The sequence below is a fragment of the Dermacentor silvarum genome, chromosome 8, assembly GCF_013339745.2.
Source record: "Dermacentor silvarum isolate Dsil-2018 chromosome 8, BIME_Dsil_1.4, whole genome shotgun sequence".
NCBI classification, from domain to species: domain Eukaryota; kingdom Metazoa; phylum Arthropoda; class Arachnida; order Ixodida; family Ixodidae; genus Dermacentor; species Dermacentor silvarum.
This window is the reverse complement of record NC_051161.1, coordinates 175,448,727-175,472,097: the sequence shown is the minus strand read 5'-3', so window position 1 is coordinate 175,472,097 and position 23,371 is coordinate 175,448,727. Positions and strand designations below refer to the sequence as shown.

General features: G+C 48.2%; 1 protein-coding gene across 3 annotated transcripts in view; it reads left to right on the top strand.

The window, feature by feature from the left end:
- The window catches only part of LOC119461863 (germinal-center associated nuclear protein), a 340,872-nt gene that overhangs the window by 162,765 nt on the left and 154,736 nt on the right, over positions 1-23,371 (top strand). For all 3 annotated transcript variants that reach the window (XM_049672737.1, XM_049672736.1, XM_037723233.2), the window contains exons 14-15: positions 2,509-2,651; positions 8,096-8,257. In XM_049672737.1, coding sequence (XP_049528694.1) covers positions 2,509-2,651; positions 8,096-8,257 — 305 coding nt within the window. The remainder of the gene's footprint in view (positions 1-2,508; positions 2,652-8,095; positions 8,258-23,371) is intronic.

Genomic DNA, 23,371 nt, shown 5'->3' with positions numbered 1-23,371 from the left:
TTAGCGAACACCCGTTTGCATTTCCGATAACTGATCGCACGGTAGCAGGGCAGAAGCAGTAATGGTTTCGATTTCGTGCGCATTCGCTGAGGCAACGTATGGCGCGCCGCCGAAAGCGCCATCTCGTTCCTTTAGAGCAAACTGCTCTGCGAAAAGGGTCAATATTTATGTCCACTGTGGGACGAAGGCAATCTCCAATTACCCCTGTCTTGCGCTTGCTGATTCCAACTTGTGCCTGCGAATTTCCTAACCTCAACACTCCGTCTAGTTTTCTGCCATCCTCAACTGTGCTTCCCTTCTCTTGGTGTCCATTCTGTAACCCTAATAGTCCACCAGTTATCCATCCTGCATATTGCATGGCCAGCCCAGCTCCACTTTTCCCGCTTAATGTCAACTTTATTACCTGCAAGAAAATTGCTGGGTCACTTTCAACTTCATTGCAACATCCAAGTTGATTCTTTTCTTTATTCTTGCAGCAGCCATCGCTTGTGGAAAATAAACTTGTGAATAAGCACTCAACCCACACAACGATGCGATGAAAACGGAAAGAAGGAATGTTGATGATCGAGGGTAGCATGCGGGCTACCCCAACAGCTCAACTGTCTGCACACACGACCTACACTGCTCAACTAACTGCACATTCTCCTCCCCACCTCCAGGTGCCAGAAGACCTCAAAGTGCACTTTGAGGTCTTTGGTGTGGTGTCGTGCTCAATATATCGAATGGGCTGGTGAACAGGCGTTCTATATACGCGTGTACCAGCCCTATACATTTGCATGGGATTTTCAAGGGGATTTTACAGCTGTCCAATATACACAATAATTTGTTATACTAAGTGGGTTTGATATGACCGGGTTCGACTGTTTATATTTACATAAATTTTAAATGAAATGTATTTGGAAGTTGGTGCTTGTGTGGTACTATAGTCCAGCTCGGAATATCTGCCATCTCTGTGACATTTGGCCATCCCAACTGCTGTTCTGATGTATGTGGCAAAAAAAAAAAAAGTTTGATGTTACAGCATCGAAGGGTTCAGGTTACTTTGCTGCCTAGTGAGTAGACTGTACAAGCAAGTGATGCAGCAAGCACATTGCAATTATGAGCGTACACCAGATGGTGTCCAGTGGGCTTTGAAACGTTAAGCGTGAGGGCTGCTTAGGTTGGAGTCCAGAAAAAATGCGGGGCTCGGAAAACAATGCGCACATGTTATCAAAAGTTTTTTGAAACTACAACAACACAGTAAACATCAGCTCTTAATATAAAGTGTGAGAAGGAGTATTGACTTCTCGTTTCTACAGCATGTTTAAAAAAGTCAGAAAAATTATAACCTTTCATTTTAGCTTGGTCAAAGCGTGTTCCAAAACACACAAATATTGGGCAAGAACCATAGGCTTCCGAGTGAATCTACTGAGATACACTGTTGGAGGCACTTAATGGTTATTTCTGCTGCATCAGTGTCTATGTGGGCAAGTTTGGATATGTCATCATCATTTGTTTACCCTTAAGGACCCTTAACAGGACATTACATAAGGGGGGGAACAGTATTGAAATTACATGTAATGGAGCGAATGCTATCCAACAAAGAACCAACTACATTATAATAAGTACAAAGCGCACAAGAACGAACAAGATTTTGTTAACATTGTTCACCAATAATGAAGTACGGTAATGAGTAGTGGAAAACGCAAGGGAAAAAAAAAGGGAAAACACAAGGATGGGAAGGAGAAAATAATTAGGAATAAGCTAACAAATGAAGAGATACTTTATAATAAGAGATTGACACCCAACCGGACATTGAAATACAAGTCAAAGTGTACAGAGCATAATTTAAATCAATATCTTCTATTGCACAACGCCAGTTTCATAAAAATGGTGCAAGAAAACAAAATGTGCGTAGTTCCAGTTATTTAACAAAGAGCGTAGTTAAAGACTGCCTGAATTTTTCTGGATTTCCCTCATGAGCAACTGCTTTGGGAAGGCAATTCCAGTTTTCAATGGCTGCGGCAAGAAACAAATGCTCACCATGCAATGAGACGACACACGAACACCATTTCTCTGCACCTTCTAGTATACCATATATGCTGCAAGGAGTGTCTCGCGTCCCATGTTGCATTTATGTGACACTGTGAGGCAGAGGGTGTGTGGTGTACGAGGAATGCCACTTCTAGGATTCGCAGGTGCTAGGGCCAGTGTCTCGGGAAGCGTTTCCTCTTTTGAAAATAATCTCAACGGAAGAAGTTGTTGACGTCTTGCCTGGAGGCAAGTGATGCCAGACATGATCGGATCTGCTCCTTTTAGCCTCCTGGCATCAAACTCTCTGTTTCTTTTATTTTTGCCTGTGGCCATTTTGTGATGGAAACCAGGGGAGGGGGTAGTTGGCCAAGGAAGTCTTCTTAGATGCGCAGCAGTTCTCTCCTGTGCTTGTCGTTTGCACTTCACTGTTGTGTTGGCCATTTCTGTGACTGGCTTGCTGGAATGAATAGGAAAGCCTGTTCTGTGTTGGGGCAGGTGATCGAGGAAGTGCTGCAGGCGCTGGTCGAGGATGTCGTGCAGCACGAGCTGGAGGCCATAGGGCAGGACTCCGTGCTCACCCAGGTGGCCGAGCTGACAGCCACAGCCCTGCTCGAGGAAGAGACACACCAGCTCTCCAAGTGAGCATCTCCTCATTTTGCACCACCACATCTAGTGCACTGACATTGCACAGGAAAGGAAAATGCAATTACTGTGTACTGACATAGCCTCCTATATAATCTATGCCTGCCAGATGAGCCCGAAAAGGCCGTCGTCTATGGCGGCGCCACCTACGTAGGGTAAGAGTCGGCATATTGAAGGAAGCGGCAAGCCTCGTCATGGGGATGTCTCAACTGCCGCATGATAGCAGTAGCAGACGACGAAAGTTGTTCGCACTCTTGTCATAATAAAGGGTTTGAATCGGCGGTTGCGGTGGTAGCAGACGATTTCTTTTTTTGGAAGCCGCAGAGTTGGAAACGTCGTTGTGGATGTTTCGCTGCTTTCCTTAAGCTTTTCTTGCAGCTATATCGCCGAAAATGCGAAGTTTACTTTCAAAAACTTTCAAAAAGCGCACCTTAGACCCCTACGTAAGTGGCGCCCCCATCCCAAATTTTGACGACGACCGCTTTATATTGCTATATTATTACAACACTAAAATATATAAGTATTTACGCAATTTTATTTACTTTCACGTATTTTTTGTCACCTATTAGCACAAAAAACGTAAAAAGCTCGCACGCGACAACCCTACGTAAGTGGCGCCACTGCCATAGTTCCGACGACGGCCGCTATCAATGGTATCGCCAATAATCCGGCAGGCATAGAATATATAGGAGGCTATGGTACTGAGTACCAGCTGCTAAAAGTAATCTTTTACAGCGAAGCTGTATATGGCTAGCCGATTCGTCCATCCTGTACACAGAAACTGTTGTCAGCAATGGCTCGAGCATTGTCGTCTTCTTCCACATCTGGCTCGTTGGCACCCCTCGGTGCAACCGCGCGAACATGCGCGTTGTCGTCGTCTTCCACAGCTAACTTCATTGTCGTTCATCATTCCAGCGTAGAATTTCACTTGTCTTCTGTCGTAATAGGGAAGCCGCGTTTACGCGGGTATGAGCAATTGCTTAAGGTGGCCATTAGCCGTTAATTGTCTAACGGGATGGACAGATTTAATTTTGAAGCAATTTAGTTTTGAAGAATCGCAAGCGGCAACGCCACAACGGCGGACTGTGGGGATACCGTCAGTAACAACATTTTCTCTGTCGCAGTCAAATGTGTGTGTAACCTCATTAACAAACACAAAGACGTAACCAATAATTGAACAAGACTTTAATGTAACGTCGAGATTAACCCAGTGATAAACACTCGGGCGCACGTTTCAGCTTTGCTGGTTAACCATGTTCACGGAGTGGAAGGGCCGACAAATTTCCTTTATTTAGGCCGCCGGCTTTCTTGCAGCCATTGTTTCCACAAAAATTAAGATTTCTTTGTAGTTTAGGCATTAAGCTGACTACTTTACAATCCAGCAATAAAAATGAAGTTACCTCATCTTTATTGCTACTTCAAGTAGCAATATTGTTAGCTACATCTATTCGAACATCTAAAGCAGACAGAAATTGATATATTACCGCATATTTCTGTGTCAAGGCCACACATCGTAAAAATTAATCTTGGCCCGGATTTTGTGGGTGCTCATGCATGAGTGAAAAAGTAGATAAATGTGCATCTGCTTTTAAAATACAACATAACTGCCATCATGTGCGGCAACCTTGGAAAGTCTTGGTTTTGTTTACTACCCTCGTTTATCATTGCTGGTACACAACCAAGAAACTGGAGCAGCTGGAATGTACTTGTTTATTCATTTACATTACCCTCACGGCCCAGAACGGCGTTACAAAGGAGTGGGTGCAATAAACAAAGATGAAGTAGTGCCTATTTAGTAGACCCAGAAACAAGTTGCGTAAGATTGAAATATAAGCACAAGTCATACCTGCCAAGTCTCCCGGATTACCCGGGAGACTCGGATTTGGACTATTTCTTCCGGTTTTACGGTTGACAGGAAAATCTTCCGGAAATTGCTGGTCTGTCCCGTTCCCGCGTCTAGCGCTTTGTCAGGCCACATTGGCAAAAAAAAATCCAACCCAATATAATCCAGTTGGAGGTTCATCGCGCAAAATTAAGAAAGTAGTAGGGAAACCCTATACATGCGCTATTTCGTTAACCGCAGAGCCGCTACTTACGCTAATGGGGTTGTTGGGTGCCCTAGTCTCACTAAGCTAGCCAGCAAATGCCGCAACTAGCAACAGACTCCATGGTTCTCCTTGGTTTCAGCCGCTCTGGCATCGCATAGGCCTACGGTCTGTCATGGCTTTAAAAGCAAGGAGCGCTAGTGCAAAAAGTGTCTTCAGGCATTTTTAATGTAAGTGCTCAGCCGAAGTGCTTAGTGGCTTAGGCATTGCGCTGCTAAGCACGAGCTTGCAGGATCAAATCTCGGCCGCGGCGGCCACATTCCGTTGGCGGTGAATACAAAAGTGCCCCTTTGCCGTCCATTGGGTGTACGTTAAAGAACCCCAGGGGGTCCAAATTAATCCGGAGTCGCCCACTACGGCGTGCCTCATAATGAGTTGGTTCAGGTGGTTGTGGGACGTAAGATCCGAGAATTTAAATTTTAAAGAATTTTTGAAGGCAAAATTAGCCACAACGAAATGCTTGCAAAAGTGAGACCTTGATGTTCATGTGGTCAATTGTATACCTGTAAATAAAATTGCACTGAAGTTCATCTGGAAGTACTTGAAAATATCAATATTGGGGGGGGGTACCGACTGACCCTCCCCCTCGGTCGGAAGATCTCCCGGATTTAGTTTCTCCGAACTTGGCAGGTATGACAAGTTAATAAAATATTGACTTTCGGCGGACATACCGACAACGAAGAATGATAGCGAAATCCACTGTATTTTAGGGAAATAAAGATTGCCTAAAAGGAATAATGGTGAGTGTGGAAATTGCGAGACGAGAAATTGCAGTGTGTCACGCAGTTCATCACAAAAAGTACATGGTGCACTTGGCGGTCGATAAAAAGCACAGAGCAATGCGTTTTGATGGTTTATTATAACAACAGGAACACAAACCTTTTCTAAAGACGTTGTAAGTGAAATCCTATTAGACACTAAATTGTCGGCAACGGCAATTATAACAGCACCACCCGAGTTTAGTCACGGTCATGACGGTAAACAACTCTTGTCACAGAGGAACAGCTCTTTTTTGAAAATTTTAATCAATCAACCAAGTCTCTGTCAATACAACCACGTAAGCGGCACATGAATCAAAAATAGATGCTTGAGCTTCACGTTTATTAACTACACTTTGTACATTCGACAATAAAAATGATAAATTGCGCCAAGATTGTCTGCGTTGTCAGTGCTTAATTTCTGTTAAAAAAAAGAAGCATCAGAACGGCTGTTTGTAGGAGCAGTACAGGGAGCATTGCCCAATTGCAGTTCACAGACACTGTCTGCGAACGAATCTGGTTCACTACAAGCGTGCATTACAAGATGAAAGCACCCTCAGACTTGGAGAGTTTTCCTGTAAAATGACAATGCCCGTGTACGTTTCAGGCAGTGCCGCAGCCAGAGGGACCGAAGTGCGCTGCATAAATGTGTACTGCGCATGCGAAGCCTGGGGTGACGTGGCATACATATTTTACATTTGCATAAACACTTATGCACACTGCTACTTGCACCTGGGGACAACTGCGGAAACAACCCAACAGGAGACCGATACATCGAGTGGTGTGCTGATACTGTGATGTACGAAGGTGGAGCCATGCTTGGGTACATGCTTGGACATTTTGCTGCTCATAGGGTCACGTGTTAAAAAACTCGTGAGGTTTTCATGCGAAATGCAAACGAATTATTGTAGTTGAACAGCCGTATACTTTTTGGGCAGCGTTTGAGCGATGACGCATGCACGAAGCGTGAAAATCTTCGCATGCGCAGTGCGCATATCAGATCGGTATGTGGCTGTCTATGAAAAACAGTGCAACTGCAGAGTGAGACAGCATGAACTGTTGCACCGTAGGAAATCAATTCTTTGATGCGCCAACTTAACTTGACAAGTTTAGTCGGTAAGTACCGTATTTACACGATTGTAAGTTGACTCGAATGTAGGTCGACCCCCCCAAAATTGCAAGTCTCAAAAAAAAAAATTGGGGGGGGGGGGGGGTAGAAAAACCACGCGAGTGCATTTCACGCAAGGGAAATTTATTGAAGGGGTTGCTAAGACTACTCATCGTCACTAGAGTTGACCTCACTGGTACTGCTGCCGTCATAGCTGCTGTGGTAACACAGCACGTCGTCATCAAAAGTGAGTCCACACTTCGCGAACGACCGCACCACGACATCGCGCGGTACAGCCCCCCACGCAGAGAGGACCGACCCGCACACAGTAGCCAGAGAGACCAAATTTTCTCGCGCTGAAGCCGCCACTGCCGCACCACACGTTCACTGACTCCAGACTTGCGTCCCACTGCGCAGTTGTTAGTTTCCTCAACATGGAGGATAGCAGCCCGTTTGAACGCTGCTGAGAACGAGCGTCGAAAGTTCTTGGCACTCATGACAGGCGCGACGATTCAGCCCAACAGCAGAAGTGACAGATGCGCGCGGCCGTCGAAAACAATTGTATCTCAAAGAAAAGCTCTTCCGCCGACTACTAATACCCCCCAAACGACGGCTCTTCCGCCAACTACCAATACCCTCCTAACGGCGGCTCTTCCGCCATCTACCAATACCCCCTAAACGGCAGCTCTTCCATGATCGATGCTCCCACAAGAGCCGTGCGCTCCTGGTGCGCGCAATCAAAATGTATGCAATACAGTAAATTATTACGCTACGCTTCTACCGTAACCATAAAAACGTAGGTGCAAAGTTGTAGCCATGCCGTAGCGCCCCTGATTTCTCGTTTCTCTTGCCGTTACTCGCGGTACACGGTTCGATTTCGATTCTAAGTCGACCCCCCAACATTGGATGGCCAAATTTGAAAAAAATGGGTCGACCTTCAATCGTGTAAATACGGTACAATAATTTCTTCATTAGAACATATGACCAAACTTCTGTTGAACTCCTGACTACACTAACATAATATGTGCTTTGTAGTATTATAATCTTTTGTCCCAGCTTGTTCTCATAACAGTTGCTCAAAGAGCAGCCACAACTTTTACAGTGAACAGTTAATTAGCTTCATGTGGTTCTTCCCACGTTACATTTCTGTGCCCTGGACATTTTTATGAGACAGTGGCCTGTCAGCCTCACGCACACTTTATCGCTGAGTGTAATACTATAACAACCTTGAAAGACCAGTGTGCCAATGTTAATTCATGCAGTGGCACAGAGAAATAGCATCGTAGTTTGCCTGCCTGCATAGACTATTCGAATAGGCCAAGTAAAGATGATTTGCACTTGGCCCATCTTAACTTGTGTGAAAGCCAGTATCTGTGAGGCTTCAAGGAAGCCTAATTGTAGTGCCATGTTCATTCTCTCTGACCATGACATGAGTGCAGCATGTTGAAAGTTGGGAGCACACGTTTCAGGGCAGCTTGCCGGGAAGAGTACCTCTGTGCAGAAGAGCAGCGCCTGCAGGAGAAGCTGCTGGCCAAGCGACAAGCCCGCGAGGACGAGGAACAGGCACGGGAGCAGTTGGCCGCTGAGATTCTGCACGAGGGCCTGGAGAGCGAGGCCAAGGACCTGTGCAGGTGAGCTGGGTGGTGGCGTCCTTTAGTAGTTGCACGCATCATTGTGATTTGGAGGGGATGCTCTGCTCCTGGGTGCACTTTCTGTTCAAACTTGCATTACTTGCATATTGTAGTGATTGTAAAGATGGTAGCGAAAAACTGTGGATCATGAAACTTGCTCTTTATTGGGCAAACCTGTAGCCATGGAACACGAATGACACTCAAAGCACAACGATAGCAGCAAGCACAGTTGTCAAAATCTGACCTGTGGGTCATTCTTTTTTTTTTTTCATTTTATTTCCTTAAAGACCCTGTGGGTGGGTTACAGAAATATGTAAAAAAAGTCACATGCTTTTATCGTCTAAGATGATTAGCTGCGAAGGTCGAAGGGCAGGTGATAAGAGCGATGTTGTAGGGAAAGCCATTCCAGTCTGGGAAAAAAAAATGCAGCGAATATTTTAGTGTGGGCACATGGACGATGAACCTGTAATGCATGGCTAGTGCGACGAGATATCCAAGCGGCAGGGGGAATTTAACGTCGAAACCATGAAATACGCCCCTCGCGTGTTCTGGCGGCTTTGCTTCGTACGGGCGGAATGTGAAATTTCGAACTCCGTCTTTAATTGTTGTTAGCCCTAGAAAACGGGGTATGAGGGAGGGGTTCCATGCGTCAATGGCCATGAGATTCACCTCGGGCTGAATGCAGATGCGGTAATCTTGGGTTTGAGGGCCTCCGATGGCCATGACACTATCCTGCAGCGCTTCGTGAGGTATTTCCGACACGGCGAAACGCTCGGCAGGCCGGAGCAGGACCATTTGGATTGTGCGAGTCGCAAGTTGCGGAGGAGTATTCAAGCTTGATGCTTTAATTTTGGTGCGTTTTCGCTGCTGCTGCCATGGGCGGTTGTCAACTTCCGCTGAGCGGGAGCTCCACACTGCTTGGAAATGTGGTGTTATTGTCGGGGCAGAATTTCTGTCGCCGATGTGGTTGTTGCTGCGGTTTAGCACGTCAAATGGGTTGGGAGAATAAAATCAACTGACCGCTGTGCCGTGTGTGGCATGAGTGTCCGTTGATTCGAAGGCAGTAGGTTGCATCGATGATTGGGTGCTTGTTAGGGGTTGGGCTGTTATGTCCATCATCTGTGCCGCCGTGAGTTCGGGAGCATTACTAGATGCGGGCCCAGACTGGTTGTTCGTCTGCACTGGGGTCGTAGTGTCCATTCTCACTTGGGTTGGCTGGATTGCCGAGTTCGGGGGCGGTTCGCAATGCGTGCATTGGTTGGTTCTGTGGGATGCTGTGTCGATGGAAGGAACATGAAACATAACGACTGTTTATTAGCGTAGTAGCAGCGGCGGGGCTAGCATACTGCTGCTGCGCTCGAACGGTTAGCGAAGGAAGGATTCTTTGAGCTTGGCAGCTTGGGTTTATATCCACCGTCGGTGACGTAAGCCTCCACTGACTCTGCGGTGGCGCTGTCCCTTATCGGAGGCGTGGTGCAGCATGCAGCCGTGTCACGCCGGGCTAGCAAGTGGCGAGGCGAAGGCTGCGCCGGTTTGTGCGGAGTGTGTCGCCACATCACCCCCCCGCGGAGTGTAGAGCCCTCAGGGTCTAGAAATCTGGGAGGCGTACCAGACGTCCAGAGCATGTCGTGACCGGAGCGGGCTGCGACGTTGGCGGCTGCGGATAGATGCCTGTGAATGGAGTGGCGCTGCCCAGTTCGTTCGCAGCGATGTATGCGGGCTTGAGCCGGTCAATCGAGACGCGGACGTCGTTCCCGTTCAGGCGCAGAGTGAAATTTTTGTCGTCACAATGGACGACCAGGTAGGGTCCGCTGTAGGGTGGCTGGAAAGGCCTGAGGACGGTGTCGTCGCAGAGGAAAGCGTGCGTGCACGATGCTAGCTCCTCGAACACGAAAGGTGTAGGCTTGCAGTGGTGGGCTGCAGGTGACGGGCGACGAAGTCGGTGGGATCTGACGTCGTAGTGTTGGAAGGCAGTGCAGCAAGAAATTCACCTGGGAGACGGAGTGGTTCCCCGTAGACGAGCTCCGCTGGTGTAGCGTGGATGTCCGACTTGAAGGTAGCGCGAAGACCGAGGATGACGGCTGGGATGGCCTCGAGCCAGGTTGAGTCCAGGTGGCACATAATGGCTGCTTTGAACTGTCGGTGGAAACGCTCGATCATTCCGTTAGCACAGGGGTGGTAACTGGTGGTCCTCAAGCGTTCAAAACCGATGGTCAGCCTAAGGAGCCTGAAGAGGTGCGACTCGAACTGTCGTCCTTGGTCGGTGGTTACGCGGCGGGAGCGCCGAAACGAGCAACCCAGCCGGTAAAGAACGCCGAGGCAATGTCTTCCGCGGTAATTCCCTCGAGGGGCCATGCCTCGGGCCATCGAGTGTACCGCTCGATGGCGGTGAGGCAGTAGCGATAGGGTCCAGCCGGGGGAAAGGGTCCTATGATGTCGAGGTGGAGGTGCTCAAACCGACCAGAGGGCTGAGGGAATATTCAGAGTGGTGACGTGACGTGCCTGGTGACTTTAGCGCGTTGGCATTGAATGCAGGAGCGCGCCCAGGTGCGACAATCCCGCTGCATGGAGGGCTAGACATAGCGGTCAGCCACAAGGCGTGTAGAGGCGCGTATGCCGGGATAGCTGAAGTTGTAGAGCTGGTTGGAAAGACCACAGCGATGGGACAGGGGCACATAGGGCCTGCTTCGTCCTGTCGACATGTCGCAACAGATTGTGGTTGTTGACCCTGGAATGGGAACTTGTTGCAGCTGTAGTGAGGACCTGCCCTTGAGAAGTTCCTGCAGTTCGGCGTCCGTAGTCTGAGCCTCGGCGAGGACGTCCGCTGTTATCTGTACAGAGTTGATGGCTGCTACACATGAGAACGCGTCGGCGACCACGTTGTCTTTTCCGCTGACATGTTGGATGTCGGTGGTGAACTGTGCAATGAACACACAGTTCACGAGAGTTGGTTCTGCTGTACAGGCAGGAGTTTGTTGCGACGTTGAGAGAAGGCATAGGTAAGAGGCTTGTGGTCGGTATAGATGGTGCAGTTCTGTGCTTCGAGAATATGGCGAAAGTGTTGCACTGATTCGTATATCACCAGAAGTTCTCTGTAGTAGGCTGGCAAACTTGTCGGGGCGGTGGTCGTGATTTCGTCAGCGGAACTGGCGGTTGAAGGGGTCGTTTTCCGACCTGCGAGTTGCTTCGAAAAGAACGCCAAGGGATGCCAGGTGTTGTCCACGCGTTGGCATGAGGGCGGCGCCGATGGCGAAGCTAGATGCGTCCGTAAAGAGTCCCAAGGGAGCGTCTGGCACGGGATGGGTGAGAAGCGTGGCGGTGCAGAGGGCGGCTTTGCATCCTTCGAAAGTTTTTGCTAACGTCAGTGTCCACGTGATGGGTTGGTTTCCTTGTAGGCGAGCCAAAGCATCGTGGAGGGCAGCCTGGTGGTCGGCTGCGTGTAGCAAGCAGCTGCGCCACCTGTAAATGCCTGTAAACGTTCAGCATGCCGAGGAAACGGCGAAGGTCTTTAGCGGTGGTGGGTTGAGGGTAATTTTGCAGGTCCAAGATGCATTGGGGCAAGGGCCGAGTTCTCTCAGATGAAACTTCGTGGCCGAGGAAGCGGACGACGGAAGCGCCTAGCGTGCTTTTTTGGATATTGACGAGTAGACCGTGGTCATCGAGGTGTTGGAACAGCAGATGAAGGTGCGTGTGGTGCTCTTTGGCGTCGCGGGAAATTACCAGTATGTCGTCCAGGTAAACGAAGCAGAAGTCGAGGCCGCGGACGACTTCGTCGATGAAGCGCTGAAAGGTTTGTCCGGCGTTCCTCAGGCCGAAGCTCATGAAGGGAAACTCGTGAAGGGCCCGATAAAATGGGATTGAAACTTTTCGCATAATCCAGGAGCTTGAACAGGGGTTACAGCAACACTTCGTCTCCAGGGTGGAAGGAAACAACACGGTGGGGTGCATCGTAGCGAGGTTATCGAACTTGGTGACTGGTGTCGGTGTTGATGTGGGCGCGCTTTCGACACCGGGCACTGCTCGAAAAGAGCTGCTCACACACTGATGTCGACGAGGGCACTTAGTCACCAAAGAAGGAGACATCGAGGAGAGTGATCGGTTGATGGCCATACACAAGGAAACATTGTGAGTGCCCCGTAGTGCATTGCATGGCGGTGTTGTATGCGAAAGTAATGAATGGCAGATTGAAATCCCATTTGGATAGCGTTATGAAAGTTCTCTGTGAAGCCATTAGTTTGAGGGTGGGAGCTGGAAGTCGTCTTATGGCAGGTGTTGGAAGCACGGAGGACATCATCGAGGAGCTTCGACAGAAAGGTGTTGCCATGGTCACTCAACATGGGACTCAGTGACGTAAAAAGATGGCTTCCAAGAAAAAGGGCGCAACCTCTGCTGTGCATTCTGAAGGTGGCGCAGCTGTTTTAGTATACTGTGTCAAGTGGTCTACAGCTGCAACTATCCATCGGCTACCGCCAGCTGATATGGGTAGCGGTCCATACAGCTTGATACCAATGACTGCGAAAGGAACTTCAGGACACAGTACACAGTAGAGCAGCCCAGCCAGAGGTGAGGTCAGTCATTTGCGCTGTTGGCAGAGTGAGCAGCAAGCCACGTATTTTGCTACACTGGTTGTAAGTGCAGGGCAAGAGAAGCTGCTGCAGATGCACTCATAGGTTTTATGAAAACCATAGTGACCGGCGGTGGGATCATCGTGAAAGGTCTCCAGTATCTGGGCCCAAAGTGATCGGGGAATCCCTAGCAAAAATTCCAATACAAAAACTAATAGCCTATTAGGTTATTGACACTAATACAGTCTATTAGGTCTATTAGTGTATTAGTCTACAGTCGGATACAACTTTAGAAGACAGCGGCATTTGTCCCTCAAAGGCGGATGGACACGAGCCGGCACCAATAGGCGTGCACTTCAGGTGACGTCATGAGCTGGACGGCCGGTGTCCCCGCCGACGGAGAACATGCCTAACATGGCCGCCCTCGCTTCGAACTGGGCCGAGTCGCGTCAGCTCTGTGCGTCTCCCTTCGTCAGAGTGAATTCGCATTGTTTGTAGTGGTCTGTCATGCCGGAAATATTATTGTGAGCTTACGATGCACAATTTGTGCCGCGTGCGTTTGTTCTGAGCCTTAAGCCGGCAAAGAAAGATTGCAGCGAACATCGGTGGCGCTGCGCTGCGCTTCGTGTGGAAACAAGATCCCGCGGCGGCATACCACTGCAAACGAACATCGTACGTGTTTGTTCCGTGGTGTTTTGGTTTGCTCCTAAGTGAAGTTACTACGAGGAGAGTTCGCCAAAGTCTGGTACCTACTGTGAGCGGCGGGTGTGTTTGTGTACTGTGCCCCTGCGTTTCTCGTCGGACGTGGTGGAGTGATGGAGCAAAACCATTATCAGGATAAATGAGAAATGCGTGCGCGGATGAAACCAACCTGCGAGTTTCTCAACAGAAAAGATTTGTGAAAGCAACCTCCAACGCAAAGATTCGTTGCTGCCAGCTAAGCGTGCAAACGACCGATCGTTGGCAGCAGTGTGATAAGAACGTCTAGCGGCGTCGTTCGAGTGTTGTGTAGCACCGTCGATTGATTGCTTTCCACCAATGCTAACAATCAGTGACTAACACGCGCTGCTTGAGCGAATGTCATTGGATTGTTAACGGTCAGGCGTTTGGAAGCAGTGTTTGTTTCCTTAATGTCAGCCTGAATGCTAATTTAAAATTATGACTCATGCACTGGTGCCGTTGCAAGGGAGCTTGGCATGAATTCGCGTCGCCGTGTGGCTTAGAACTCTTCGCTCACTGCACGCGCCAGCTGTAGAAAGCCTGCTGTGACACAATCGCGCATAAGTTGTGCTGTCAGCGCTCGACTTGCTTTCCCACAACACAGCTTTGCGATTTGTCGTGATATGTCGCTACTAAAAAATTCCCATGACAGTGAAAACAACAGAGCCAATATGTACATTAAAAAGAAGTACGACAAAGTAGACACAGCTGCTTGTGAACTGACTCCTAATAGTTCTACTCGTGTCTGCGATAAATGTGTGTGCGTGTTTTCTTGTGTGTTTGTGTATATTTGTTATTTTGCCCTTTTTTGTATTTTAGATCTTAGTTTTCGCGCTCGCGTTTGTGTTCATGTGTGTGAAAATGTGAGTTCTTCCGTGCGTGTATGTATTTGTTCCTATTTCTATACTTTTATTTTTGCATTTGTTCTTGTAAGCATGCTGCAGCCACGACTTTCGACAATTCCATTAACTCGTCTCATTCAAAGCACCAAGTCCTGTGAATAGCAGGGCTGGTCTCTTCGATGTCATTAAAGCTATTCTCTCTTGTCTACCTTGCCTCTTCCGTCTGCCACCTTGCTTTGATTTCTCCTACTATTCTGACCTTGCTTCTTGTGCTGTTGCTGCAACGTGATTAATCAACTTGCACCAAAGAAAATTCTATCAGCTGTGACAACAGAAACATTGACAGATACAAAATGTTAAAAGCATCGCGTGGCTTGCACAGTTACTTCGTCTCTTTCCTCTGTTAATGTGTTTATGCATCAGTGCATACGGTAGCTTACCAGAAGTGCACATGAAAAGGTGCCATATTGTGAAACAGCACCTTGCTATGTTGTTGCATTCAGTCTTTATAAACAAATGGTTTTGCTGCCCGTCACATGTAGTGGTACACTTATATAACATTGTGCAGTGGGGTATCATTTCCCGTCATGACGCTTTCATCATTACAAATGCAGTTTTCTAGTGAATGGAGTCCAGCGAAGCAGTGCTGTGAGAGCTTTTGCAACTTTCACCATTTATTCCCCAATATCACTGTCTGAATCTGTCCGTCACTTTGTCTATGGCTTGTAATGAACAAAGTGACTCACTAAAACACGTTCAACTTTTTTCCGGTACGTAAATATGACAAAAAAATGCTAGCAAAGTTAATCACGTTAATAATTGTGCTTGCATTCGCATTACTTGCTCGAGTCAGATTAATAAATTGAAAATTGGCTATGACAACACTTCAATTTTCAGTGCAGACTGCTAACGGAGCCATAAAGTGTGCTCAGACTAATTTCACTATGGGGCGCATCAAACTCGACGGTGGCTGCCTGAATGAGCATTTTGGGCCTCTCTCAGCTAATGATGTTTTATATTTGTTCTCTTAATCGCATTACTTGTGTGAGCCAGATAACAAAATAAACAATGCAACCACATGAATGTGCTTTGGCATTCAAGCTGCTGACAGTGGCAGTTTGGTGTTGTCTGCTGCTATTTCACCGCCACTTGCTATGACATGACTGTGATTTACAGTGCAGACTGCTAACATAACCATAAAGCGTGCTCTGACTACTGCTATTTCACTATGGGGCGCGTCAAACTCGACGGTGGCTGCCTGAATGAGCAGTTTGGGCCTCTCTTAGCTAATGATGTTTTATATTTGTTCTCTTAATCGCATTACTTCTGTGAGCCAGATAACAAAATAAATAACAAAATAAACAATGCAACCACATGAATGGCTGCCCGAATGAGCATTTTGAGCCCGCCAACGGTAATCAGGGTTAACAATAGTGTTTCAATTCAGATATGCCAGCATTTAAATGTGTTTCTATGGCACTTCTTAAATCGAGCACAATGTGTGCAGGACGTTGCTTATCAGAATTGAGCTTCTATTATAAGGAATATGCCATAAATGGAACTGCTTATTTATTTGAGAGGTCACGGAATGGATGGTTGGCTGTTGCGAACCCACCGGCAAAATTTTGGTAGCCCTAATAAGGGCTGTTCTTTTGTTAATAAGAAGCGTTTATGCTTCTTCGAGTGGCTCAATGCCAGACAGCTCGCAGTCGGAGTCGCTTTCTTCAGTGTCATCTTCACCCAGCTGGATGATGATGGGTTGAATGTGCTCACTTCCAGACGTGTAAAGTCTGAACTTTGCCTCCAAGTCCATCACATGCTGAATGCTCTTCCTCCAGTCTTCCGCCGTTACCTGCTTGATTTTCTCCCTCAAGATGACGTCGACCGTGGACAGCTTGAAGTCTCTGTTGTCCGCAGCGATGCCATTTTTGACCTTGGCCCACACAAGCTCAATGGGATTAAATTCAGTGGTACGGCGGGAGCCTGAGTACAATGCAACCGGCCTTTACAGCTGTGTTGTCTACGATGTAGCTCAGAAAGCGTGACTTTACAGATGCCACCAGCTCAAGCAGCTGCTTCTTTATCATCCTTTCACCGTAGGTGATGTTCTTGCTTGTGAGCCACTCCTGTATCTTTTCCTTCTTCCAGGCTGTCGTCGGCAATTTCTCTTCTCGCCGGCTATGGTAAGGTGCATTGTCTAAAACAATGACGCTACCAGCTGGCAACTTCTGCAGAACGTCATTGAACCAGCCCTCAAAGCGATTGCCGTCCATTTCCTCGTGGTAGTCGCCTGTCTTTTGGCCTCGGAATATATCCAAGCAGCCGTCGACGAAACCATCCTCGCTGCCGATGTGCGTCACGATCAGGCGCTGACCTTTCCCAGAAGGTTGTTTTAGACCCGTCGTCAGGCCATTTGTTTGAGCGAACAGGCGTCCGCGCTTCTGCACCACGGTGTCTGTCCACACGATCGACCGAGTGTGTCCCGCCGTCACCCATGTCTCGTCCAGGTAGAAGATCTTTCGGCCTTCCGCCCGATAGCGCTCCACGTCACGGAGGTAGCGATTCCGCCAATTGGTGATGTCATCCCGGTCGATAAGCAGCGAGTTGCGGCTTCTCTTTTCGTGCTTGAAGCCGATCTCGGCAAGCAGGTGACGCACAGTGCACCGCCTTAGTGATGGTAGTTCCATACGCTCCGAGAACTCGATAGTTACCTTCTCGACCGTCGGTATCTCGTTGCGGCGAAAGGAATCGTGCATACATGATCTCAGCGCGCACAACGTGAAGCTGTCAAACTTCGCGCTGCGTCTCCTCTTCTCCGCATTGCGTGGGCGCTTTCGCGAGGGCGTCGTCAGTTTGCCACCCGAAAAATGCGAAGCTTTAACTTCCTGCCTCACCCTGAACACAGTCCTTTCGCTTACACCAAGCATGTCGGCGACAAACTTGCTCGTGCCCTCCACGCTGCGTTCAGGCTGCCTGTTACGCCAAAACGTGTAGCAGTGGAAGATCATGTTGCGTGAATCGCTGTTCAGGATGTGGCCGCTCTTGTTCTTGCCGAGGCTCCTTGGTGGTGTGGTCATCGAGGCGACACAAGGCTCGTTCGGCAACAAAGGATCGCGTTCCGATGTCACCTCGCTGGGCTCCATGGCTGAAAACTGGCACGGAATGCCGCGCGCGATCGTGCGCGAACTCACGAGATCGCAGGTTCGCAACCGCGAAAAAAAAAGAAAAAATATTAATTAAAAATAAGCCCAACACATTAAAAAAATAAGGTAGTGCAAACACACAAAAAGTATATATGAATCTTATGCTATTAAGCCAGCGACTGCTACGCCCGGTGCCGTCGATCTTGCTCTGTAGCAGACGACGCACAGCGTTGTAGAAGGCACGGAGTTATTTTTCTCTCGCGATCCGGCATGTGCGGTAGCATTTCCATCATGAGAGTTTTACCAAACCACTCGTCAAGATACACAAATCTTATTTATACCGACAAATACGTGTTTTAGAAGCAGTCACAATTTTTTGAGTGGGACTATTTCTTTAGTCGCAGAGGAATTGGCTGCTGCGATTCGGTCAACTGGGCGGGGCCTCCTCCTGTCTTCTAAAGTTGTACCCGACTATAATAGATATTGGTGTATTAGTCTAGTAGGTCTATTAGTGTATTAGTCTAGTAGGTCTATTAGTGTATTAGTCTAATCCCTATTAGTGTTAGTCTAATAGGTCTATTGCTGTGAAAGAAAATGTTGCAATGCACCAGATAACGAAAAACAGGTAAAATTGCTAGAAGCATTTATTAGCACAGCATATCTTTCTATAGATTCCTCTTATTTCGAGATCTTCGTCAGGTCAGCAATCTTGATTGAGAGAGCTTTTCGTTGACTTCGACCAGAGGACGTCCTTTTGAAGTGGTTAAAAAAACCTGGGCACAAAAATACACACATATAGATACTACACACACAGTTGAAAATACACACACAGTTGAAAGCAGGGGTGCTAGTTTTACCACGAAATGTTTAAGCTGGCAATATTTGCTTCCAACTTAGAATAAATGCGGCTCACCAATATTTTAGGACAGTTGATACAGTGAAAGCTCGATGATACGAATCTCACGGGGTCACGAAAAATAGACGTATTAGCCGAAATTCGTATCATCGAAACAATTAAAACTACAGTCGAATCTCGTTAATTCGAACTCGAAGGGGCCAGAAAATTTGTTCGAATTAAAAGGACGTATTTTTGAAGTATTCGTGCACCATAGCACGATGCATGAACGGTGCGAGTCGTGAAATATCGCGGCGAGCAAGCGCATAGCAAGCGCGGGCCACGAAACTGCCCAGGCCGGCTAACGGTCGCTTCCCGATAACGGCTGAAAATGAAGCGTCAGGGAGCGGGCGGTGCCAGTGTGCGCGGAGACCGTCGAAGGTGAGGGAGGAGGGCGGCAGGGAAGCGAATTCGGCCGCGTACTCCGCTGCTTCTGTGGCTCCCCTTGCCCTCCCTCCCTCCCTCTCAACTCTCTCGTAGCTTTCTCACCTTCGACTCCGTGCGCACATCTCCCACATCTCCGTGCGCGCCCGCCGCCGTGCTGGCGCCAGCTTATTTTAGCGCCTCCTGAAGTTTCGTTTTCTGCCGTTTTTGGGAAGCGAGCGTTTGTGGGCGTGGCAGTTTCGTTGGCCCGACTGTGCCTCCGCCGCTGCTTCCCTCTGCGCTGCTGCCGCAGCGTGCAAGGTCAACGTGTGACTAGAAAATAGAGGAGAAGGGTTCACTGCCATTTTATCCGCGTGGCTGAGACGTCGGCACTAGTGTGTGCTAGCATACGGTTGTCTAGAACTCACTAGTCGGCACGTACATGCTTGTTCCGGCGCGATGCAGAAACGGCGACCTTGCAATTTGAGAGAGGGGGAAATTTCCACCGCAGGTTATTATTTTTTTTTTTCCCTGTTCCTTCGCGCGCGGCATTGAGGGGTCTCTCCTGAGCTTTTGCTCTATGGCGGTATCGGAGCAATGCCGGTGGGAGGCGCTGCCGCGTTATTTGGCGCGCTGCTAAGAGCATTGTCGGTACGCGGTATGTTCGGACATAGCCTCCTCGATAAACTCTGTGCCTGTCAAGACGCCGAGACAACAATAGGGAGGCGCCGTCGGCAGAGTTGCAAACTGCCGCCGCTCATTCCGCTGAGGGCGCCACCGACGTAGAGTGCCGCCGCGTCTCCCGTCTGCGCGGCGGGCGCGACGCCGACTGTTTTAATTGCTGCGATGGTGGAACAATGATCCACTGGGTGACCAGAGCCTTGTTTGTAACGCTGTAGAGCACCATAGTAGTGGCTCGAATACAGTATGTGAAAGTGCGAGCGCGGTTGCAGCAACTGTAGCGTCAAAGCGGATTGCGCGTCGCACGTAGCAAAAAAAAGAAAAAAAAAGAAAAAAAAACGAGCAAAAACGAAAAAAAAACGCGAGTTTATACATTGTGGTTAATACGCCCTTAGATACCGTAGTAAAGTGCAGAAAGTACGCAAGTCGGCAAGCTTTCTTACAGCTCTATCCTGTCAAAATCTGTTTGCGACGCTGCTCTATAGTGAGCCGTCCTTCTTATATTCTTCTTCCTTCATTCTTATAGTGAGCCGTCCTTCGGGCCTCGGCGCACGTAAGGTCTCTGGATTTTAAAGCAAAAAAATATCTAGGGACTTTAGGCGCACCGTTAGCAGCATACTATTTTTACGACTTTCAGACAAGTTTTCCCCAAGTTTTTTTGCATCAGATGAGCGCTGTGGCCGACGTGAATATTCATACCCAAAAACCTTTGCACTTTCTACCACGTCCGTGTGCCTTGGCGACGAGGAAAAATAGAAACAAGTATTTAAGGACCTAGAAAAAGTACCGCATGCCTTGAATAAGCAAGATGCGAGCAAATATTTTATTGCAAACGCTTTGTTGAACAATGCATGCAGCTCAGACATACAAAATCCTGAGATGCATACCGTTCAGACATACAAAATCCCGAGGGCGCTTCTGTCACTATATGCGTTGCTCGAAGTTACATGTATCCACGTGAAGAAGTTCATGGTGCTTTACCCGCACATGATGTCTGTGAACCAGCGTGGCCTCTTCTATTTTTTTTGACGTGGTCGAACGTCAAAAGCATCAAGCAATCACGGTCGCTCAGCGCATAAGCTCAGGTCCACGATCCCCCAAGAAGGTTTAAAATGGGTGGACCGTACCAACGCTGCTAGGTTTGACCGCAATGCACGAGAAAACTCGACAAAAACAATGCACCCGACTCTCTCCGTAATGGAGAGACGGAGACGCGGGCATACGGCAGGAGTCATGAGCTAGTCTTAAAGCCCCTTGATGTTAGAAAGTAGCGACACGCTTTGATCTACGCCGCAACACCCTCGCCGGCGGGGTCAACCTCCTCCTTTTCTCCCCCTCTTTCGCGGAGGCAGCGCATCCGCCACGCTGAATGGCTGCGGCGCGCGAGACTACCCCGTCAGGTGACCCTGACGTCACGAAAACTGCGCGGAACTTGCTTTCGCGCGCCTTTAGTTTCTCCCGCTCGCCATGAGCAGTCCAAGTGGTGGTCGCCCTGCCGCTCCGAACGTGTGTTTCTCAAGTTTTTCCATCCTTTCGTAGGAATCTCAGCTTCGTTCTCAGTGAAAATGCCTTGCTGCTGCGCGTTTCAATGCAGCAGCAGGTCAGAGAAAGGGCAAGCCTTATTTTATATCCCCCGAGGTGAACGGAATGTCGTGCGTCGGAAGCAGTGGCTCCATAACATCGGGAGAAGGGATTTCGCCCCTTCTAAGCACGCCGTTCTTTGCGAGGTGAATGTTGCAGCTTTCCTCATATTTGTGGATGAAGTTGCATGGAGATTTTAATGCTCTTCGCATAGCCGGACTCTTCGTTCAGTTCAATACAGAGCACCGATAACTGTGCATATAGTTTTTTTCTTAAAGTGAGTCGGCTGAAATTTTTGTTGAGTCTTCGAGCCGTGACAAAGCTTTTTGTGTTTTCGCGCGTGCGTTAGTTTTCAAATGTATGTTATTTGTGAGTTAATGCCTGTAACTCATATTTTGTAGTTGTGTGCGTGTGTTGTGCGTGCGTGTGTGTGCGCGCGCGCGCGTGTGTGTGTGTGTGTGTGCATGTGATCGTTGCGCCTGATACTTGTGAAGCCAAGGAACTATTTTACTCTTATTGCGTGCTTATTGTATCTTTGCAAAGTTTCAATACTGCGAGCATTTCTTTTTCTTTACGTACCTTATGTTGCGAAGGCATGAACCGCAATATATAGGTAGATAAGTGGTATTATGTATTATTCGCGCATGCTCATTAAGTACAAGCCACGCGCTTCTGATAATCTCCCTCAATTCTGATAAACTTGCCATCTTGAAGTCTGTAAATTAATTATCAAATGCCAGTCTTAGCAGTTTCCGTGTAAGCAATCAGCCTTTTGTTGTTGTTGTTTTGTTGTTGTTTTTTTTTAGAGAGAGACTTAGGTTACTCCCAGAGGTGATGGAATGTAATTTCTCGTCGTTTCATAGTGACGGAATACAGGCGCGTGTGTAAAGTTCTATGTTGGCTTTTTCGCAAACACAGCACGTATTTTGCACAGTGGCATTGGTACAAAGGCTTTTGGCCCACTCATTTTGGCGAATTCACTTTAAGTAAACTATCAAATTTCTTCTTGGTTACCTTCTCTGAGCATTTTAAGAGCGAAGATTGTGAACCAAATTCTAGTTTATACTCTACGCTGCTTATATTGTATGCACCCAATACACCTCCGCGTTACGGACTACCCAAGTGGCGACGTAGAAGTAAACAGCTCAGCCACTGCTTGGTACTCATTTTCTCGAAGCGCTTCCGCTTGTATTTATCGAAGCGTCCTCAAAAAAAATGTCACGACGTTCTATCGGAAACGTACTTTCGTCATGACAGTTTCAGAAGGGATAAATTCCCATAAAACGCTTCAAAGGGCCGAATAAACAAGCGCGCGCATTGATTCTAATGCGGCTGCAGCGAGCCACTGGAGGGTTCAGCGCCGCGCCGGCCCGGTGAGGGGGAGAAATCCGAGGAGAATTGAGGAGGAAAGCGCGCGCGCGGGGGAGAGTGTCGCTACTTTCTAACATCAAGGGGCTTTAGCTAGTCTACGTCGGTGGCGCCATCTCTCGGTGGAAACGGCCAATAGGGAGAGGGAAAAGCGACGGCCGATCGAGCGCCGTTTGACAGGCACAGAGTTATCGAGGAGGCTATGGTTCGGAGTAAGCGTGTTCGAATTAACGAGATTCGACTATAGCTAAATTAAAGAGTCAGAGGTGAACTTACTCAGGCACATGTACGTAAAAAGCATTTATTTCTTGAAGAAAAAGTATCTAATGTCCTTCTATCTCGGTAGACATTGCTCGCTGCGACTAGGTAAAATGGCGCAAACACAAAGAACGCAGCCCGAAGTACAGCAGCCACTCCGTCCGATGGGCGGCCGCCCAAAAGGAGGAAAAGTACAAAAGCGCTCAAACTCTTCGTGCCCAGTCGCGGAGTCCGCGCTGCCCGGCGCCGCGTCCGCGCCTCCACACCAAAAGAGAACGGGAGAAAGCGCGTGACTGCGCGCTGTTCTCTTTCGCGGCCGTCGGTGGGGACGGCGTTTATTCGTATCAACCGATGCAGGCCGGAAATCGATTCGTAACAACCGTTCTCTAGCACGTTGCAAAGTATTGGGGCTCGGCCGGGACCACAGAAAGATTTGTATCATCCGGAAATTCGTATTAGCCGTGATCGTATCATCGAGCTTTTACTGATATGCTAGCTCAAAATATTTCTCATAATAAACACAAACATAAAAATGATGTTACCTGAGATGACAGGACAATTACAAAGCACACAAAATCAACATAACATGTGTGTTCCATCTGAACTGTAGACAGATATAAGGAACTCTAGACAGAAATCTTGCACAGCGTTGTCGGAAACAGGCATGTTATTGCTGCAACGCACACAGCAATCGGCCC